Raw genomic sequence first — 20,323 nt, forward strand, 5'->3', positions numbered from 1 at the left:
GTCACAGACGTTGTCATGTCATCACTGAATGCCATGCACTTTAGCAAAAGCTGCATGATGACTCTTTTTCTTTCATTACCTTATCTTTTCTTGATTCATCTGCCTGTTCTGTACTACTGTAGTTCCTCATCTGTATGGAAGAGGGCGCTACAGCTCACTCATTGAAATATGTGTATGCTGGAATGGGGGATTGATCCTCAATATCCTGTCCACACAGTTGGGAAGATTTATTATTTATTTTACCAGGTTTTATTCAGAGTGATTATGTCAAATGTGCTTAAAATACCATATTGAAATTTTGTGTTTTGGGCCAAGCACTTCTAAAAGTTGGCATGAACTATGTGTGGATTGGACCATTGAGAATTACTTCGAAACACATGCAATCCCCACTGGCTAATGTTGTCTGCATTCTACTCCATATGCCTGTATTGCTAAACATTACAGTGCTGCTTCCATTCTGTGCCTTGCCTGTCTCAACAGATCAGTGCATTTGATTAAAAAAAAAAGGTTTATGATTTAAAATATGATTGGATGTTGACTGTTACAATACATTGATTGTTTTAATTGAGCCCCTCCTGAATTAATTTGGTCCTTTTTGCCATTATTATTATTTTTTAGTGTCAATCCCATTTTAAGTTTATTTTGTCCATTGTGTATTTATATACATTTAGAAAGAAAATGTTTTTATACTTTTATGTATTACATTGACCCACTTTCTCTAGAAATTATTATTTTATTATTTTATTTTTTTAAATGGATTTATCATCATTGAGTAAACTGATTGTGATTTTTCTCTAATATATCTTCTTTTTTTTCTTACACTGACTCTCTCTTTCACATGCTGTCTCTCTTGGACTCTTTTCTTCGGGAACATTCTCCTCTGTCTCCATTGCTACATATGTCTCAATCTAATCTCCCTAGGATAACTTCATAAACCTGAGTTTTCTGAGACTCTTCCGAGCAGCACGTCTCATTAAGCTCTTGAGGCAGGGCGAGACCATTCGCATTCTACTTTGGACCTTCGTTCAATCATTTAAGGTGCAAAAAGTCTTACCTAAATGCCTACAGATTTGTCAATTTTATAGAAGCAACGTGGCAATGCAGTCAACCTTTTCAAAGTGTAAAATTTGACAACCTTTAAAATTCTACCTAATTTCTTCCTGCTTTCATGCTTTTTCTGTTTACTATTTACAGGCTCTGCCGTATGTGTGCCTGCTCATTGCAATTCTGTTCTTCATCTATGCCATCATTGGAATGCAGGTAACAGTTGTTCTGTTTGAAATGACTGTTGGTCACTGTTGGTTTTTGAAAAACAAAATAAATCGAAATTAACTTAATTATGCATCCATCAACACATTGGTAAATGGCATAAGGTTGCTGAGATTTTACATCTGTGAGATCAGTGATGTGTTCAGTAGTTTTATATTTTCTCTGTGACTCTAGTTGTTTGGGAACTTGGCGCTGGAGGAAGATAGTGCGATCAATGAACACAATAACTTCAGAACCTTCATTATGGCCCTGATGCTACTCTTCAGGTCAGTCCAGTGGTATTTTAGTATATATTCTATAAAAATATTAATAATATTTATAAAAATCTTCTATTAATTTTTTTTTCATTTTCATTTTAGCTAAAGTTTTAGTTATTTTGTGTTGTGCTTTTGTCATTTGTATTATTTTTTACTTTTCTATTTACCTTTAATTTGTTTTTTGTTGTTGTTATTTTTATTTTAGGTTAAGTTTTAGTAATTTTAGTAGTTCAAATTAAACATTTATTTAAGTAGCAAAAATATATATTTTGTTTTTTAAATTTTGCAGTTAAACTTTCATTTTTAGCTTAAGATATAGTCATTTTGTTATGTGCTTTAAAAAAAAATCATTTATTTATATTTCAGTTTCGAATGCGATTTTCATGCACATCTCATCAGTAAAGATGCTCCTGTAATTAGAAGTATATCTGCAGCACGTGCGTTCAGATCATGGTTGACAGGTTTTCACAACAAATCCTGCCCATTTGCTTCTCAAAACTAGTCCAAAACTAGCCCAATCGCGTTTCCAGGAGGTTCCCCGATAAAAAATTGCTTTCCGGGGTTAAAATTTAAGTTTTATGGCATGGTTGCCTTGGTAAAATTTGCATTTTAGGGGCTAAATATCACGTTTATTGGTATTGTCGCTTCGACCTGCCGACATGAAAAACAACCACAGACTTGGAAACATTGGTTGGCATTTACTACACAGAGCCGTAATTCACTGACAATCTACACAAAATTGATTTTTAAATCGGTTGCGATTCTTGTGATTTTGTGTTAGTTGTCGGTAGACTACGGCTCTGTGTAGTAACAGCCACTCCACCTGAACCAGTGTTGCCAAGTCTGCGGTTGTTTTTCATGTCCGCGGTTCGAAGCAACCCCAATACCAATAACGTGATATTTAGCCCCAAAAACTGTATATTTTAACCCTGGGAAGCAATTTTTTTTTTTATCTGGGAACCTCCTGGAATCGCGATTAGTTTTGGACTATTTTTGAGAATCAACAGGGCAGGATTTGTTGTGAAAACCTGGCAACCCTGATCTGAACACACGTGCTGGAGATAATACTTCAAATTAAAGGAGCGTCTTTACTGATGAGATGAGCGTGTAAATCGCATTCGATTTTTTGCACAGCCCTAGTTTCAATAATAATTTATTTGATTTGATTTATTTTTTCTGCACACATATATATATAAGCTTTGTTTCAGTAAACTAAAAACTATTTTTAATGTCACATATGTTTGTGTGTTTTGGACACAGGAGTGCCACAGGTGAGGCATGGCATGAGATCATGCTGGCGTGTCTCGGAGGAATGGAGTGTGATGAAAACTCTAGGAACGAGGGGCCAGAGTGCGGCAGCAACTTTGCTTATGCCTACTTTGTCTCTTTCATCTTCCTCTGTTCTTTCCTGGTGAGAACAGCCTCCACATGTTTCTTTTCACCTTCCTTTACCTTTAATCCCACTTTTTTACACTTCCCCTTTTCTCTCAGAGATGCATCTCTTCTTTATTTATTTTGCTTCAAACAGTGAATAATAAATTCAGTATGTTTCTGAGCATGCATTTTGGGGTTTGTATTTGTGTTTAGATGCTGAATCTCTTTGTCGCTGTCATCATGGATAACTTTGAGTACCTGACCAGGGATTCCTCCATTCTGGGTCCACATCATTTGGATGAGTATGTCAGGATTTGGGCAGAGTACGACCCAGCAGCCTGGTGAGTTAAACGCACATCTTTTACAAATGCTTTTTCTCTCACACTTAAACACACATAACCATACATTTTTAAAGACTCTCTTATTCTTTTAGGCACACATGCAACCATTGATTTTTACCTTGAAATTGTAGAATGGGAAACCTACATCACTTAATACTAACAGTTTTAAAAAGGGAAACATGCTCACAGCAAGCTAACAAACACTGTAACATTCTAAAGATTCTTTCTTTTTACAACAGATATTTTTGTGCACACAAACTAACTCAAACCAATCATTCCTCTCCATAGCTGCTGGCCCAAACCTTTAAGGTCTTTTGTTACTGAAAACATCCACAGAACATCCCATAATGATGTCCAAGGTCATTTAAGATAAGACCAAGTCAAAGATTTCAAAATCTCCAAAAGCCCAGTGTTATATCCCTCATATCCCATCAGATGTGACATCTGTAGTCTGATTTGATTTCATTCAAATGAGCCCAATTGTACCAACTCCACAAACTCTGTCTGCCCAGTCAGTAGTGTCTCCCGTTTCCCTCTGTCCTGGTGCTTGCCTCATCCTCGAGTGCTGTTCTGCAGGAGCCCATGGAGTTGGTCTGAATGAAGGCATTCCTTACCCCAGCCCTGAGAGAGCCCATTTATCCTGTTGACAATCCACATCCGGTGATGATGATTCAGCAAAAGAAGGTTTAAGGTTTGAATAAGGGTTGTGCACCATTCAGAATATAGTTTCCCAGATCAGTTCCTAAATTTGAGTCAGGGTACGAAACAAGATGTAGAATTGCAATTTGAATCTGAATGTGAATCAGTAGAACTTAAATTAATAAAAAAAAATAATAATAAAAATCATATACCGTATTTTCCGTATAAGTCACACCTTTTTTCATAGTTTGGCTGGTCCTGCGACTTATAGAGAAATTAACCAAAAGACAACACTACCGTCTACAGCCTCTAGACTATGTGGCTCAGTGCTCCTGTAGTCTACACTGAAAATATAGAGCGCCCTCTTGCGGCTGTAGATGGTAATGTTTTCTAAAAAAAATACGACTTATAGTCTAGTGCGACTTATATATGTTTTTTTCCTCATCATGACGTATTTTTGGACTGATGCGACTTATACTCAGGTGTGACTTATATTCCGAAAAATATGGTAACTACAAGCAATATTTAAGTTTATTGGCCTGATGGATTAATGGATGGATGGCCATCTATAGACATATTGATTTATTATTAATATACAATATATTTCATTATATTTAAGAAATTAACTTTTGTAAACCAAGATGGAAAGATATTTAATTTCCCAGAATGGTATTGCCTGCATTAAATTTCTTTCAATTACAATCCAGTACCTCACCCTGTCATTTAAATTAAAATTTCAGTTCATCTTTCTGCGGAATGTGGCTAATTCAATTCAAATTCAAACTTATGAATTTAAAAGGGAACCATTTTCTTCAATTCTGAATTTTGCATAATCCTGATTTAAACTACTTTCATTCAAAGAGTCAGAAAGAAGGAAAGATATAATTTGTAACATATTTTAACAAAAATAACTTTTATATTTATATAGAAAGAAACATCTGCTTAACACACACAACAAACACAAAAGTGTATAAAAAAAACAGCAAGAAACCGAGAAAGTGATATAAATGAGCATAACCAAGAGAGCTGAACATGAGACCCTGTGCATGGCAGATTCTGACTTCACAATGACTTAATTCTCCCATCTTTATGGCTCGGGTGTGCATGGCAAACATCTTCACAGACAAGCTGTCGCAGCTTATTTCTGTACTTGCCACTGCATACAAACGTTAACAAAATACACCTCATGTATTTTGACTGGTAAAGACCACGTAGCTGTCGCTGTATGCAGTTCAATTAAGTCATTGGACTCGCCAAGATGAGAGAGCCTCTCATGTGCACGGTCATGTCGGTGGATTTGTTCCCTCTGCACCGTGATGTGGGGAGAATTCAGAACAACACTAAAGATCATTCAGGGACAGCTTCACCATTTTTTATTTTGTACTCAAAATTTGATGTAGTTATTTCATTCACATGCATAGATGGGGTTCATTTCACGGAATTTGGCATGCATTAAAATCTTAATTAAAGGCTTCAGTAACACTCACATACGTTGAAATTTATCCAAGGCAATAGTCCCTTTTCAAATGTTTAGGTTTGGATTGTAGAAGGGAACTAGAGCAAGAAACATTTATTTAGAGGTGCATAAGCAGTTATTTCTAATGTTCATAACATTAATGTATTAATGTATTTAATATTTTTATAATTGTATTTATAAAATGTGTTTGGTTTCAATTATTCTTCATCACAGTCTCCTGAAAAGGGTCCATTGCTGGAAGATTCCAGTCTTTGATCTGAACATATTTTTTAGCTTAAAATCGGTTGGGCTGTCCTTTGAATGATCTGGTTTTCTATCGGTTTGAGGCAATGGGTTTGGTCTGTGATTTGTCAATGGATATGTGTGCTTTTATTCTCTTGTTCTTTGTGCTCCTCTTCTTGTTTCTCTTATTTCCTCTCTACCTCCTCTCTGGCTCTCTTTCTTCTCTCTCTTCCTGTGTGTGCCCCCTCTCTAACCTCCCTGTATTCTTCTTGCAGCGGGCGCATTCATTATAAGGATATGTACAGTTTATTGCGGGTTATCGACCCCCCACTGGGCTTAGGCAAGAAATGTCCTCATAGGGTGGCCTGCAAGGTTTGGATCCTACTAAACAAAAAACTTAAGCACCTGCTCGCATTGAAGACTGGAATGAATGTTGCTTTTCTTTTCTTTTTCAGTTCATTTTTACTCTTCTCCACAGTTTTTCTTCTTTTTACTTGAAATTCATTTTTGTTATTTTATTCGCCATCTCTATATGCATTCTGATATGAGAAATGAGAATGTGCGGGACAATGCAGACACCTTTTTAGAAGCATGACATGCACTGCCAATGACAGACACGTCTGTATGAATCTCTCTGTGGAATGAATCACTTTTAACAGCCAAAAAAAAAAAAAAAGAAAGAAAGAAAGAAAAAAAAAAGAAACAAACGAATGAATCAGTCATTTTTTTTTTTTTTTTTACTTTCTGCTTGCTGTTGAACCATGCCTTGGCAAACTGGGTGTAACAGTGTGCATTGTTCTTGTTTGGGGACGAAGTGAGGGTTGGGGATCAGAGGACTGCATTGACGTGACTACCATAGTTCACCACCAAGCAGCGGAGCTTTTCTTTGCCTGTTTGAAGCCCCACTGCAGTTCTATGGGACCATCCCACGATCGCATAGAACAGTGTTTTTACTAGAACTAAAAACCAGCTTCCCCTCCTCCTGTTTAACCTCCAGCCAATCAAGAGCGCTCACGCTCTCAAAACCCCGCCCCTCGCCCTGACCAAAACAATAACCTATGTGTCTTTGTTTTTCCTTCTTGTCGTTCTTATTTCCTCCTCCTTCCTCCTTTTTTGGTTTAAATCCCACCATCCTCTGGTTTGTGCCATGATGTCCACCCCCCTCCCCCTCCCCTCTCCATTGTTTCTCTTCTTGTCTGTTGTTTTATTCGTTCGTCGTCCTCCTCCTATTTTTTTTCCCACGTTCTCCTCGTTTAATTTCTGGGGGTCTCACCCCTCCCCTTCCCTCCCACTCCCTGTTACAGTGGCAGGATCAGTTACAGTGATATGTATGAGATGCTCAGGCACATGTGTCCTCCGCTAGGCCTGGGGAAGAGGTGCCCAGCTCGGGTCGCCTACAAGGTTAGCGGCGGCAGCCCGTCGTGGGTGCGCCACAGCCAATCAAAGCTGTCCGTTTTTTTTCTGTTAGTGTTGGTGTTGGTGAGCTGCTGTATCTTTCCTTTTATATTGTGGGGTACCGTTGAAGGTGTTAGCCAGCTGACACATACCCGTACGCATACATCCACTGGAGAGCGGGAACGGAGGGTACCTTCTCAGCCCTTCTGCACCGTACTCAAATGTTCACTCACATACAGATGTAAAGGATTTTGTTGCAAATATAAAAGGAACTTGTAATTTTGCATTCTTATTCTTAGCGATTAGGAGTTACTAAATTATATATTTTTTCAAATCAACATGAAATCAGATTGGACCCTTTTTTTCACCCTTACCTGTTCTTATTCATTGGCACAGTGTATTTCAGAAAAAGTTTGTCTTTATATTCATTCATCAATTTTTTTTTTAAGTAGCCCCACCTCTGCATCAACTTTTGAAACTTAATCCTAGTGAATTCAAGTCACCTTCTACCATTGTTCTTACAATATTACTAATATTACATTTTAGAAAGTTAAGTGGGTTGAGAATACTATTTCATGTTGACTCTAACTAGAAAACAAGGAATCTTGTGTGATTTCCACTGTATGTTTTCAATGTTAATGGCAGGAATGGAGCCTAATTGTAAATACAAATGTAGACACAAATATATATGTGTGCGTGTACAGAAGGACTGGGAAGAATCACGTGCCTTTGGTCCTCTGCATCTCTCCCTCCAGTGGATGATTCCTAAAGTCTTCAGATATTCATTTTCTATGATTTCAACTGTTGACACTTTCGTAAGGTTCAGCTAGTGCAATCACGTAGCGTTCAGAAGTCTTTAGATCCACTTTGTCCTTTTGATTTTTTTTTCCGGCAAATCCACTAGAATCACGGATAAGCTTTTCCCACCTGTCCTTCGTTTGATTCTGTCAATGCAGTTCTGACCTGTTTCCGTTCCCCTCTCTCTTTCTCTCTTACTGTCTCTCGCTCTATCTCTACTTTTCCCCACATTCTTTGGGTTTGCATTTTCAGCCACTACATTTCTTCATCCCTGCACAAAAATTCCTCCTCTTTTTTTTTTCTCTTGCTCTCTCCCTCTTTCACTTCCTGTCTTCCTCTCCCTATCTATCTTGCATTTCTTCACCTTTAATCAGCATGCTTCTTAGTTATGTAAGTAGTAGAAATCTAAATGCATCCTTGTGTGAAAAATTACATCCAGCCATTGCACATGTCACGTTCATCAGGGTAGCTGGCATGCTTAGTTTGAGGTGAATGAAAAGGTGAATGTTTTTTCATATGAAATATCATGTGTCACTGTCATTTTGCAGGTGGATGCTGTTATAAATATCCCATAATATATATCTTTTTAATCTATTTTATACTCTACATAGGTGTTTTAGGTTTTCATGATTATACTGTGTCCAAAACCGAGGATTTGTTCCCACAACTTTCATCAGTTTCTGCATAGTGAATTTCAAATACACCACCATTCAAAGTTAGAAGTTTTAATGATTTTCTCTTATGCTCACAAAGGCTGCATTTATTGGATCAAATATACTGTAAAAAAAAAAAAATAATAATATTGTAAAATATCATTACAGTTTAAAATAACTTTTCTATAACAATATATTTTATAATATATTTGAAATGAAAAAATAATGGCAAAGTTGAATTTTCAGCAGTCATTATTCCAGTCTCCAGTGTCAGAAGATCCTTCAGCACTTGTTCTAATATGCTGAAGTCTTCGATTAATTGAAAGTTCTAAAGATTGTCTAATTTATAGATTTATAAACATTAAAATGAACATTATAAATGTATTCAGCATCACTTTTAATCATTTAATGCAATCTTGCTGAATAAAATATCAATAATTATATATAGACATTAATAAAATTACTTTAAAAAATATTGCTCTTGCACTTTTGAATGGTAGTGTATTTAAGGACAAAGTGCACACTTCTGAGCAAAATAAAAACTACCTGAAATCTTATTTGACTGTTAGGACTGAGAATGGAAAACATTCGATTTTTTTTTTTTTTTTTTTTTTTGCTGTGCTGTTCACCCAACAACAACAACAACAAAAAGATTTTTAGTCATCCACAAAAAAAAAAAAAAAAAAAAATCTATCCTAGATTACAGCTAATTTTTCAAAGTAATATTTTCTGGAGCTTTTTGCCTACAATATGTATCATCAGCTGTGCACAACGACACAATGATATGTTGATCTTGGACAGACTCAATATTTTGGGTCTAATAAAAACTGCATCTACACTAAGATTACAAGAACAGATTTTATCTATGGTAGACATTTTGCAAAATTTAATTATGTTCTGACAAAGTTTCACTGAGACTCCCTTCACTTCAAACTCTTCCTTTCACTTTCCTCACTTTTATTGTTTCCCCTCATCTCAAACAAACAGAATTCTTCTTTTTCTCTCTTTTCCTCTCAGACCTTCTCTCTATCCATTGCCAAGCACACCATTCCCCCCCTTCCCATTATTTTTCTATGTGGTACACATCTCATAGCTTTCCAGTCTGAAGTGAACTAACTTCTATACCTGTTGCCCCTAATCCAGTTCTACACTTCTCTGGTGTACAACACAGTCATTTTTCTCCCTTTAACACTGAAGGGAATGCCACCCCTTATTCTGACCTTCAAAAAACTGCACCCGTTTTGCATCGAGAGATCCAAAAAAATTTGTTTTAATTAACCCTATAAGAAATCACAAAGATAAAGATGCTAAACAAACCCAGTAATACAAGTAATAAAATGATACTCTCTGTGCGCGGCTGCACTGCTCTTGTTCTGTGAGGGTGGGGAGGGAGGAGGGGGGTGCATGCAATGCATGATGCATGGAGTAGGTGTTGATGTTCGGGTGGGCTGTGACTGGTGAGGAGGGTGGGTCGTGCCATCGCTAAACTCCTATTAGGGGTCGTGCTGTATTGCATGCGCTTTTGCATGGTCACCGATGGAACACGGCTCATGCTTGTTGGTATCTACACCTCCAAGGAACAGCGGACTGGTCTGAAATGGGCACATGCATATACACAGGCTCACACACACATGCTCTCTTCCTCACTCTAACTCCATGTCGTGCGCTTGTGTATTCCAATTCCATGAAGGCACATCCAATGCATGAAAACTGGCATCTAAAAACAACAATCAGCTGTTTTTAGGTGCTCTTTCATTCATTGGTTTGTCCAAAATATAAAAAGTCCAACAGGTGGGGGGAGCTCTTTAGCAGTAGCTTTTCATGATATTTTGAATTAAGCTGACATTTGGACCCTCAGTCTTTAGTAACCGATGGTGATGGGAAGTTTTACCGACTCTGACCTTTGAGTATCATTCAGCAAAATTAACGACTCGAAAAACCAGAAGTCTCAAACAGGTGAACTAATTCAAGTACAGAACCTATAGACTTTTGCACATTGTGCGACAGAAAGAATCACTCCACGAGACGACTCGTTCTTCCCGAGTCACATTAAAGGTTCCTTTAAAATTAACAAATCGTTCAAGAACGGCCCATCATTACTAGCCAATTCAAGATCAGTTGATTGCACTTTATAGGGTCCCAAAAAGTATTTTCACACTTAAAATTTACACATTTGCAGTAGATGTGGAATAACAAATGAGTTGGCAGTCCCAAATAAGACAAGTTTATGCCTGATCTGAGATTAGTTTTCACAGACAGAAGAGCAATGAAGAGATGACTTCATCCCCTGTGATACTGCTCCTATTATCTGTGAGGGCTCCAGTTAAGTCACATACTCTATATGTGTTATAAATTGTGTGAATGGTCCATTCATTATAAGATTGCATATAGTTACTAAGTAACTAAGAAAACTGCTCTCACAGAGGCCAAATTAATCCTTCCGTATCACTTTTTGTGTGGTTGAGGAAAGTAATTGCATTTTGCATTTTTTGTACACAACAATTACATAAAATAAATAAATAAATAAAATATTTATTTTTTTAAACCTACAGTCAACCCTGCAATCAAATGACCTGTTTAAAAACTTAATCTCCTCAAAATTGTGTGGCCAGTAATTTATTCTTTGGCTACAAACTGCTGAGCTCCCCAAGCCTTTTGTTAGTCCACCAAAAGCATCTGATTGGATGTTTAACTTACACAGCCATGCCCTCATCCCCTCTGATTGGCTCTTCACAGAGACTGCTACGCATGGACCTACCTGTTGCAGATGACAACACAGTGCATTTCAACTCCACTCTGATGGCTTTGATACGCACAGCTCTGGACATCAAAATCGCTAAGGGTACAGAATGACATCTATCTTTCTTTCTTTCTTACTTTCTGCATATAAAATAACAATAATATTAACAAAACACCCTTTCCTGTATCTTCTGAATGATTGTGATTACAAATTATGTTTTTGTGATATTTTATTGATATTGGGTTGGTGCTTTTGGTGTATTGGCATATTTTGTTTGTCTATACATATGTGCATTGCGTGTGTGTGTGTGTGTGTATATACCCTGCCCTGACATCACATGCTTACAGGAGGCGCAGACAAACACCAGATGGACGCGGAGCTCCGTAAGGAAATGATGGCGATTTGGCCAAATCTCTCCCAGAAGAACCTGGATCTGCTGGTAACACCACACAAGTGTAAGCTGCAGATTGGTTTGTAAAAAAAAATAAAAAAAAATAACCAAAGATCACCAATTCATCAGAGAACAGCTTCTCTCAGCTCACACCGCTCAGCACCCTCTGATCAGGCAACACATCTCAAAACCTTTAACTGATCTTTCTCCCATCCCCACATGACAAACCACTGTCTTACACTGTTCTTTATACCATGCCTTACCATATTAATACTATTTAAAACCATTCTGTTTCCTAACTATATGATTTATTGCTTATAAGGCCTTGTATCTGTTTACATCTGATTCTCAACATGACTTGACTAGTTTAATTTGGAGTATATAAAACGTCATACATCCTTTTCGCCATCCTCATTTAAACTTTTAATTAATTGTTCATCCACTTCTAAACTACATATCCTTCCTTTCTCCAGCCTCTCTCCTTTCCTCCCTCTTCCTTTGTCCTCTTCATTGTCTGTTATCAGGGGGTGCCTCGCTATAGATGGATCCTCTATAGAAGTCTTTTCACTCCAGCATTCGTAAAGCACTTAGCTGGGCTTAACCTTTAAACCACAGAGCCTTAAAACAGTGTAGCCCGAGTTATTAACTCATATCTGAGGGTGTTTACAGATGTTAGAGACTTTACATTTTAATGAGATGACCAGAATATATTCAAATCTGTGATTATGATCTATGACAAGTAGCTGAAATACATTTGTGTGCTTTCCTTTAGCATGTTTAATCTGAAATTTCAGCATGTTTACGACTTATTTTTGAAGTTTATTGTTGCTCCACGGGGGGTTTCAAGCCAATTTTACTATGAAATTGTCCTGATAAGAAAGTTTTTTGTGTAAAGGGATTCTTTTTGTTATTTATGGCAGCTCAAAATTTTCCAAATTTATGTTTTTTGTCTCATTCAAACTCTGGATACCGCTGCAGAGTTTTGATGAAAAATTTGAGCTCCTCACAAAATAGTGTAATCCTAAATAGTTTTCTGATATTGTTGCCTCATTCATGGTATCTTCCCGTAGTGAATTGGCTTGAGTCCCTGTAGGAATGCAGTATAGGCTAGAAATGTGACGCTATATAAGGTGCTTGAGTAAAATAAGAGGCTTTAATTAATTAATGATTTGAATGTGAAAAGACTATCAGCTCTGTTGCATTTTGTATTTGTAAGTGCACTTTGTCTAGTGTCTGTTGTGTGAAAAGTTTATTAGATGTGTATATTTGTTGCTGTTATACAGTGGCACCAGAATGTATTTGGGCAACTAAGCCATCCTAAAATGTTTTGAACGTCTTGAATTACATTTGGTAGCAGCACACCAGGTGGCATTTATTTTTAATGGTTGGTTAAATATCATTGCAAATGTGCCTAAGAAAATGTAAATTAATTTGTGATATTTAGTTGTCTATGCAATGACATTCATACTTGTATAAATTTGACTTAAGAGACTAAATCTAAATTCTGGGGCAGCTGTATTTGTGAAATTTGTCTTGTAATTTGTTGTGTTCCTGTTATCTAGTTTCTCAGTCCCAGATTAAGACTAGATCAATGGGAATAAAACCAACAGAGGTTTCTTGTGAGATCTAGTCTTGTGTGTCTAGTCTGGGTCTGAGGGACTAGAACTTTGTGTTTGTGGCATGCCTTGTCTCCAACTCCCATTCCCCTCTCGGCTCAGGGTCCCATTCCACCCCAGTCTAATTGTGCAGGTTAACTTTTTCATCCTCTCAGCAGCGACAGACCTGACAGTGGGCAAAATCTACGCCGCCATGATGATCATGGAGTACTACCGGCAGAGCAAGGCCAAAAAGCAGCAGGCGCTTCGTGAGGAGCAGGTACCACTTCAGACAAACAAACAAATGCTCTCCTTTCTCGTCCTTTTGTAACTCTTATCCCACCAAAGCATGAAGTCTAATAAGTCAAGTTTGCAGCTGATTAGCTTTGCTAATCAACAGTGGTAACAACCTGTCCACACAACAATCTTAAATCGATTACCTTCTGACTTATTGGCTATGTCTGAAACTATTAAAAAACAAATAATAGAAAATATACATTTTTAGGAGAAACATTGATGTTTTTAGGCTACTTTTGAAAAGTGTGTTTTTCATTTGGTCCTGTAGAATTTTTTTTATGAGATATCCCAAAATAGGCATAAAAATACATAGTTAAAAAACCAAACTATTTACAGACTAGGCAGTTAGGTAGCTGCCTGCAGTTTCAGGCACAGCCAATGTCTCCTTTACTCTGTTTAACACTGATATTAGTGTCTATTAAATACAGGATGTACACTACCATTCAAAAGTTTGGGGTAGGTAAGATTATTTTTAAGCTTTTATGCTCACCAAGGCTGCATTTGTTTGATCAAAAATACAGTAAAAGCAGTAGTATTGTGAAATAGTACTAAATTTCAAAATAACTATTTTTTATTTAAAATGCAATTTATTGATGTTGTGATAAAGCTCATCAATCCAGTCATAAATCATTCTGGTATGCTGATTTGCTGCTCATTATTATCAATGTCGAAAACAGTTTTGCTGCTTAATGTTTTTGTGGAGACTGTGATAAAAATTTTAGGATTATGAATTTTAAAAAAAGTATTTATTTAAAAATGGAAATGTTTTGTAACATTTTAATGTCTTTGCTGTCTGCTGTCACCTTTGATCAATTGAATGTATTCTTGCTGAATAACAATATTCATTTTCTTCTTTTTTTTTTTTTTTTAATCTTGCTGATCCCAAGGTTTAAATAGTAGTGTTTGTCACTTCCCACATGGAGCACTATGGGTTAAAAGATGTACATGCAAATTCTTTGTTATTTTAGTGCTTTTATGGCATGAAATGTATACATTATAGACACAATCATTTCACATGTTATTTACAGAGTTAGAGCATGCTTAAAAACAGATATAGTAATTATGCAGGGTATATGCAATGATGAATGATACAACATGGCCTTTTGTCAGCGTCACTCCTGTCCCATTCCCTAGAAAAGTTCCCATCCTGTACAGGCACAGTGTCCATTGTTTTTGCATGTGTTTAGCACTTAGTAATACTTGGTGCCTTCATATATCTACCACTAAAAGCATGGACACTCTGCCGGCATCAGGGAATGATTTAAATCTATGTTTGTGTCTTGCCTCACCTGATTCCCTGTCTGTCTCTTTACATGTCGTCATTCACTTAATTGCACCTGTACCTCAGCACTGTCCTCTCAACATCAGCTGCTCTTTTGTGGATGCCTCACTCTCTGTATCCATCCCTGATGTCTCTGTATCTATGTCTGTCAACTTGTTTGCATTTTAACTAATTCATTTTGATCTTTCTCATCGTTTCAATCCTTTTTGACCTGTTGGATCCACTGTCAATCTCTTGTTCTTTTTTGTTATGTGTAATTTTCTCTGTCTGTTTTGTTTTGTCTTGTAACCTTTGGGCTACCACAGTCTCTGAGATTTCTAGTGTTCATAGTTTAAGTTTCACCCACCCACAACGTGTAGTTCTGCAAGTATGAACCTCAGATCTTCACTGTAGCATGCCCAAATTGTTACTACCACCCATATCTTCCGGTGGGTTGGATGGAAATGCTTTGAGCCATCGGTACCTACCTAGACAGCACAGCCCCAATGGAGGACTCCATTCAAGGTTGGGGAGGGCACAGGAGTACTCCATTACCCATGATGCCCTCTGGGGAACTCTGCTGTCTGATACCCCACCACCTGTGTAGTGCACGGTGGCTTGTGTTTGTTTCCCCATATCCCATGAGTGTGTCTGATCCCAGCTGCAGGCCATGTTCGTATCTCACACAGAACCGAACGCCATTAATGTTTCAGCGCTTGGAGCCATCCCCGAACCAGGAAGGGGGACAGGGGGTGAACGGTCTCCCTGAGTTGCCGCAGGAACCTGTCAACAGCCTGTGAGTATCAAATTATGTCTATATTATGTATATATATGTCTATCTGCTTTTGGATTAATTCTGCAGTATAATATAATGTGGAATTGTGTTTCTATTACATTTTTGTTTGCAAAAGGCATTTTGTACATAACTGTGTGTGTGATTGAGTAAATGAATTAGCCAGCCAACATCTTTCACTGGTTCAGGCCTCTGGAGGGTGGAATGATCGAGAGCCAGTCGTGGGTGACATCACGAGCCCAGGAAATGTTCCAGAAGCCTGTTCCGGAAAACTGGAATCCTGACAGACCGTATCCTGAAGACCATCAAGACAGCCGCCACAATCCACAGGTAATATCGGAGATCGTCAGATCGGAAAGGCGATTTCATTTTGTTTGGATCTGAAATTTTTGCAGGAGTTTCCTCGGACTCTTGAAACCCACCAAAGTAGCCGTGACCATATCAGCTTCTCTCTGCCTTTGGTATCGAAAGAACTGTGTGCTTGAACCAATCATTGTCTTCCAAGCCACCATCACTTTTTCGCTGCTTTTGGACACACTTCTCATTCATATTATCACTCTTTCTATCTCTTCTGTCTCTGTCGGTCTGTAGCTCACCTCTTTAACTGTCTGATAAATCATACTGAACTTCACTGACCATCATAGACCATTTGTATAGACCCTCCCACCTCTGCCAGACTGCAGGGGTGTTTCACTGCTTGCCTGCTTCCTCACTGTCTGCTGGATCGTACCAAACCCTCTCCAGACTCTCATCTCTCCTTCAGTGTGACACTTCTCTGTAACTCAGCAGTCATCCAACTCTGATGTTTCCATGCACTAGCAAAGGAGATGCTGAAACTTTAGGCTTAGCAAGCATGTTGGAAAGTACTTAAACCAGTAGTGGGCAATCAGGCAAGGTCAGTGCGTGATCCAGCCAGTACTGTGATATTTTGGTCAAATCTCAAGCAATGTTTTATTTCACCACTTTGGGAATTAATGCAAAACAAGTTTTGTAAATTTTCAATTTACAAACCCTAAACCTAAAATAACACAGAAAATGTGATATATTATCAGATTTAGTTGGAGTTAGGTCTTATTTAATTTGAGGAGACAAAAATCAAATATATAAAGCAGAACAACAGCTATTTTTTAATTTACTTAAATGCTTTATTCTTGGCTGGAATAAGCTGTGATGTGGGCTGAGTGTGCACCTGTTCTTTTATTTCACTCAGTGATATGCATCATTTGGTAATGGCTAATGAATAGCTCAAGCATTGTAATCTTCAGCTCCAACACACTTTTGAGCATGACGTTGCCCTCTACTGGTTTATAACACCCCATAGAGCTGTAGGCCGCTAAAGCAGGCATCAGCCCGGCCCACATGCTGTTGATCTGTTTTGCAGACGGTAGAAATGAGAGAGATTGGGCCTGTTGGGGACGGTTACTCGGACACTGAGCCCTATCACCCAATGGAAGGGCATGGGCGGACCATCTCCATGCCACGCCTCTCAGCAGACAACCAAGTGAGCACCTTCATCCTTACATCCATCCATTCACCCATATTGTCTTTCCACCTTTTATCTGTTATTGTCCATTCCCAATATCCATCTTCAGTCAGTTATCCAGCTAACAGCCTTTGACAGCTTCAGTTGAGCAAACCAGACTTCAGACGTTAGTTGTGCTGTCATGCTAATAAGTCAATAAATGTTAGCATGTCTTTGTCAAAGGGCTCATGGATAAGTGGCTCATACCCTGCCCTTCACTTGCATGCGTGTGTGTGTTTATGTTAGAGAGAGAGAGAGAGTAAGTGAGAGAGAGAGAGAGAGAGAGAGAGAGAGAGAGAGAGAGTGTTCTCTGCATCATCATCATCAACACCTAGATCACCTTCAGGAAAACCTTGGTGTGTCTGAAGTGTGCTGCTTCCAGAGCTGGATTTGTGCATAATTACAGAATGAATAGATCCAAACTGATTAAATAAGTCTTCAGTGTCACATGATGCTTCAGAAATTATTGTAATATGCTGATTTGCTCCTCAAAAAAATATTTGTTATTATAATTAAGATTGAAAAATTTTCAATTTATAGACAGGTTTGTTTTTGTTAAAAACAACACACACTGTTATTATTATAAACTGTAATACTTTTTTTGATAAATGGAAAGAACAGACTTTATTTGAAACAGAAACCATAAAAAATAATATTTAATGTCACTTTTGATTCATGTGTCTTTGGTAAAAATCTAATTGTCTATATAAACATGTTTAATATTTAAAATGTTAGATAAATGAAACATTTTTTTAAAAAAGTACATTACTAAATTTATTTTTAAATGCAACTTGTAATTTAAGAAAAGATTTGCCAAATGCATTTCTTAATCTATTTAACTGCTGACTAAATTTAAGACTTACCCCTAACATGCAAAAAAAAAAAATAATAATAATAAAATTAAGTATGCACATATACACTGCATTGCCAACCAAATATACTGTGACCGACCTTGTGACCTGATGAAATATTTCACGTGATCCACAGCCATATAACCCTGTAGCCCAAGACTAGTTGTCGACTGAAGATATAAGCAGGGTTAAACCTGGTCAGTACCTGGATGGGAGACTTCCTGGGAAAACTAGGTTGCTGCTGGAAGAGGTGTTAGTGAGGCTAGCAAAAGGTGCTTACCCTGTGGTCTGTGTGGGTCCTAGTGCCCCATCTCTCAGATGAGACGTTACATTGAGGTCACTAAAATCCCATTGTACTTCTCGTAATTCCCTCCACTGGCCTATATGGCCTCCTAATCAACTCGATCCATTGAATTGGCTCTTTCACTCTCTCTTCTCTCCTCTCCACCTGTAGCTGGTGTGTGGTGAGTGCACTGGCGCCATTGTACTGTAGCTGGTGGATGCTGAGGAAGAGACCCCCTCACATGATTGTAAAGTGCCTTGGGTGTACAGCAAGATACAATAAAGTGCTATATAAATCCCTTATTCATTCATTCATACTTTCGAAACACTACCACAAATCAACCTCTGGAGGCAGTAACACACTCACAACATGCAATTTCCTCCAGCATTCACCCAAAACACATCACATAGAAGCAATCATGCATTTAATACTATTATGCTATAATGCATAAATGTATACACACACACACAGCATTTCTCACCCTGACATAAATAATCCCCATGATCTCTTGGTTGACTCTCCTCTGGAGATGTGTCTGGGTTTAGCAATTTGTCCACGTGTGTAAAAGTTAAGTATGAGGCAGTCGTGCGTCTCTGTGTTGTAAAGTGTGTGTTTGAAGGTGAGCTAAACATAGAAACCTCACAAACTAGTAACAGTCTGCTAGAATCAATATATGTTCACTTGTGTGCTGGAAGTGTGGTGTGTACAGTACATACCAGGAAGTGCGAGGACACCAAAGTCTGTGCTTGTGTGTGTCATGTAAATCTGTAACGTAGATGTGGTTCTTGTTCTTGTGACTCACTCTTGTCTAACACTGCTCTGCCCCACAGAGTGTGCGTTCTGCTGCGGTAAGTGTGTTAGTGTGCTTCCTATCTTCCTCTACACTCGCTCAATTTTTGTCTTCTTTCTCTTTCCTGTTCCTCCTCCACCCTACCCCCACCCCCACATACACACACACCACACACACACACACACACCACCCACAACCCCTTTCTGTCAATGTGTTTCTGTGCTCTCCAACTTAAATTGGGGATCACTATTCTTCTATTTCTCCCATCTCTACTTTCCACTTTACTTGTTTTTTTTCTCTCTCATTTTTTGGTAATAATTACCTTCTTTCTTCATTTTGCTTTTTATTCATTTCTTTGTCTTGTTTTTTCTTCCTTTTAATGGGCTTACATTTACCCTTTACTTTCATTAAAAAAAAAAATCTTTAACCTTCGTTATTTTGCACAACCAAACATGGTTTTATTATTATTTTTTGCCTCTGTTTTACCCATAATGTCTAATGGTTTCCCCCTTCCCTTTTCCTTATTTTCATTTTCTGGTTTTCTATTTTCCTTTTCCGTACTTTTCTTTTTTCCTTTTTCCTTTCATTTTGTGGTTTTACTTGTTCTTTTCACCAATTTTCTTTCTTTCACCATGTTTTTTTCTTCCTTTGTTTTGGTGTCTCTCCTTACTTTCATGGACTTCCTGCGGCACTCGTCTTTTAATTTCTTATTCCATCAATCCCTTTCCTCTTGTTTTGAGAATTTCTCACCCCTGTGATCTTTCTCGCCCATTCTGTCCTGTTGCACATTGAATTTGTCTCCATTTTTATGTCATCATATCTCTGATCCCCCTTGGTTTCCTACTCACCCTTTCACTTCCTCTTCCTTCCTTGTTCCATTTCCTCTGTATTTCCTTTATCCTCCCCCCTCTCTTTTTTGCTCTCACACTTTCTATGCTGTGCTCTGTGTGTATCGTCCCTATGGTCTCATGTGTGTGTCCTGTTCTGCGCACGTCTGTCTGCTGTTCAACAGCGACGGAGACACAGGCCGCGAGCAAGTAACCTCAGTGTATGTACCATCTCTGGCTTCCTGCCTCTCTCTGTGTTCTCCATGCTCTCCCTCATTTTCTCTCTCTCTCTCTCTCTCTCTTGCACTTTTTGTCTGTTTTAGGAGTCCGCGTCTCTCTTTATGTCTTGGTGTCACACTTAACTATTTCATGCCATCCTTCTTGTTATTCGCCCTCTTTACCCTCTGTATATTCTGTTCGTCACTGTACCTTTCTCTCTCTATGCCTTTTTCCTGTCCTTTTATGCAGCCCTGTATCCCTGTATGTATGTACAGTATGTGTGTGTGTATGTGAGTGCCTGTATCTTATCTCTGTTTTTCTGGTCCTGG

At 38.1% G+C, this 20,323-nt stretch overlaps 1 protein-coding gene across 23 annotated transcripts in view; it reads left to right on the forward strand.

Moving 5' to 3' along the window:
* The window catches only part of LOC113055310 (voltage-dependent P/Q-type calcium channel subunit alpha-1A-like), a 118,308-nt gene extending 97,991 nt beyond the window's left edge, over positions 1–20,317 (forward strand). For 6 of the 23 annotated variants that reach the window (XM_026221509.1, XM_026221516.1, XM_026221513.1 and 3 more), the window contains 13 exons: positions 922–1,038; positions 1,195–1,260; positions 1,444–1,535; positions 2,787–2,937; positions 3,114–3,241; positions 5,855–5,951; positions 11,162–11,267; positions 11,513–11,620; positions 13,328–13,431; positions 15,399–15,505; positions 15,691–15,832; positions 16,884–17,003; positions 18,989–20,102. In XM_026221509.1, coding sequence (XP_026077294.1) covers positions 922–1,038; positions 1,195–1,260; positions 1,444–1,535; positions 2,787–2,937; positions 3,114–3,241; positions 5,855–5,951; positions 11,162–11,267; positions 11,513–11,620; positions 13,328–13,431; positions 15,399–15,505; positions 15,691–15,832; positions 16,884–17,003; positions 18,989–19,183 — 1,533 coding nt within the window. In that variant the 3' untranslated portion in view covers positions 19,184–20,102. Of the gene's footprint in view, positions 1–921; positions 1,039–1,194; positions 1,261–1,443; positions 1,536–2,786; positions 2,938–3,113; positions 3,242–3,529; positions 4,250–5,854; positions 5,952–6,883; positions 6,981–11,161; positions 11,268–11,512; positions 11,621–13,327; positions 13,432–15,398; positions 15,506–15,690; positions 15,833–16,883; positions 17,911–18,988 lie in introns of those variants that run through there. The other 17 variants (XM_026221510.1, XM_026221531.1, XM_026221514.1 and 14 more) reach the window with 10 other exon arrangements.
* The last annotated feature ends 6 nt before the right edge of the window (positions 20,318–20,323 follow it).

Source organism: Carassius auratus, chromosome 36 (genome assembly GCF_003368295.1).
Source record: "Carassius auratus strain Wakin chromosome 36, ASM336829v1, whole genome shotgun sequence".
Classification (NCBI taxonomy): Eukaryota; Metazoa; Chordata; class Actinopteri; order Cypriniformes; family Cyprinidae; genus Carassius; species Carassius auratus.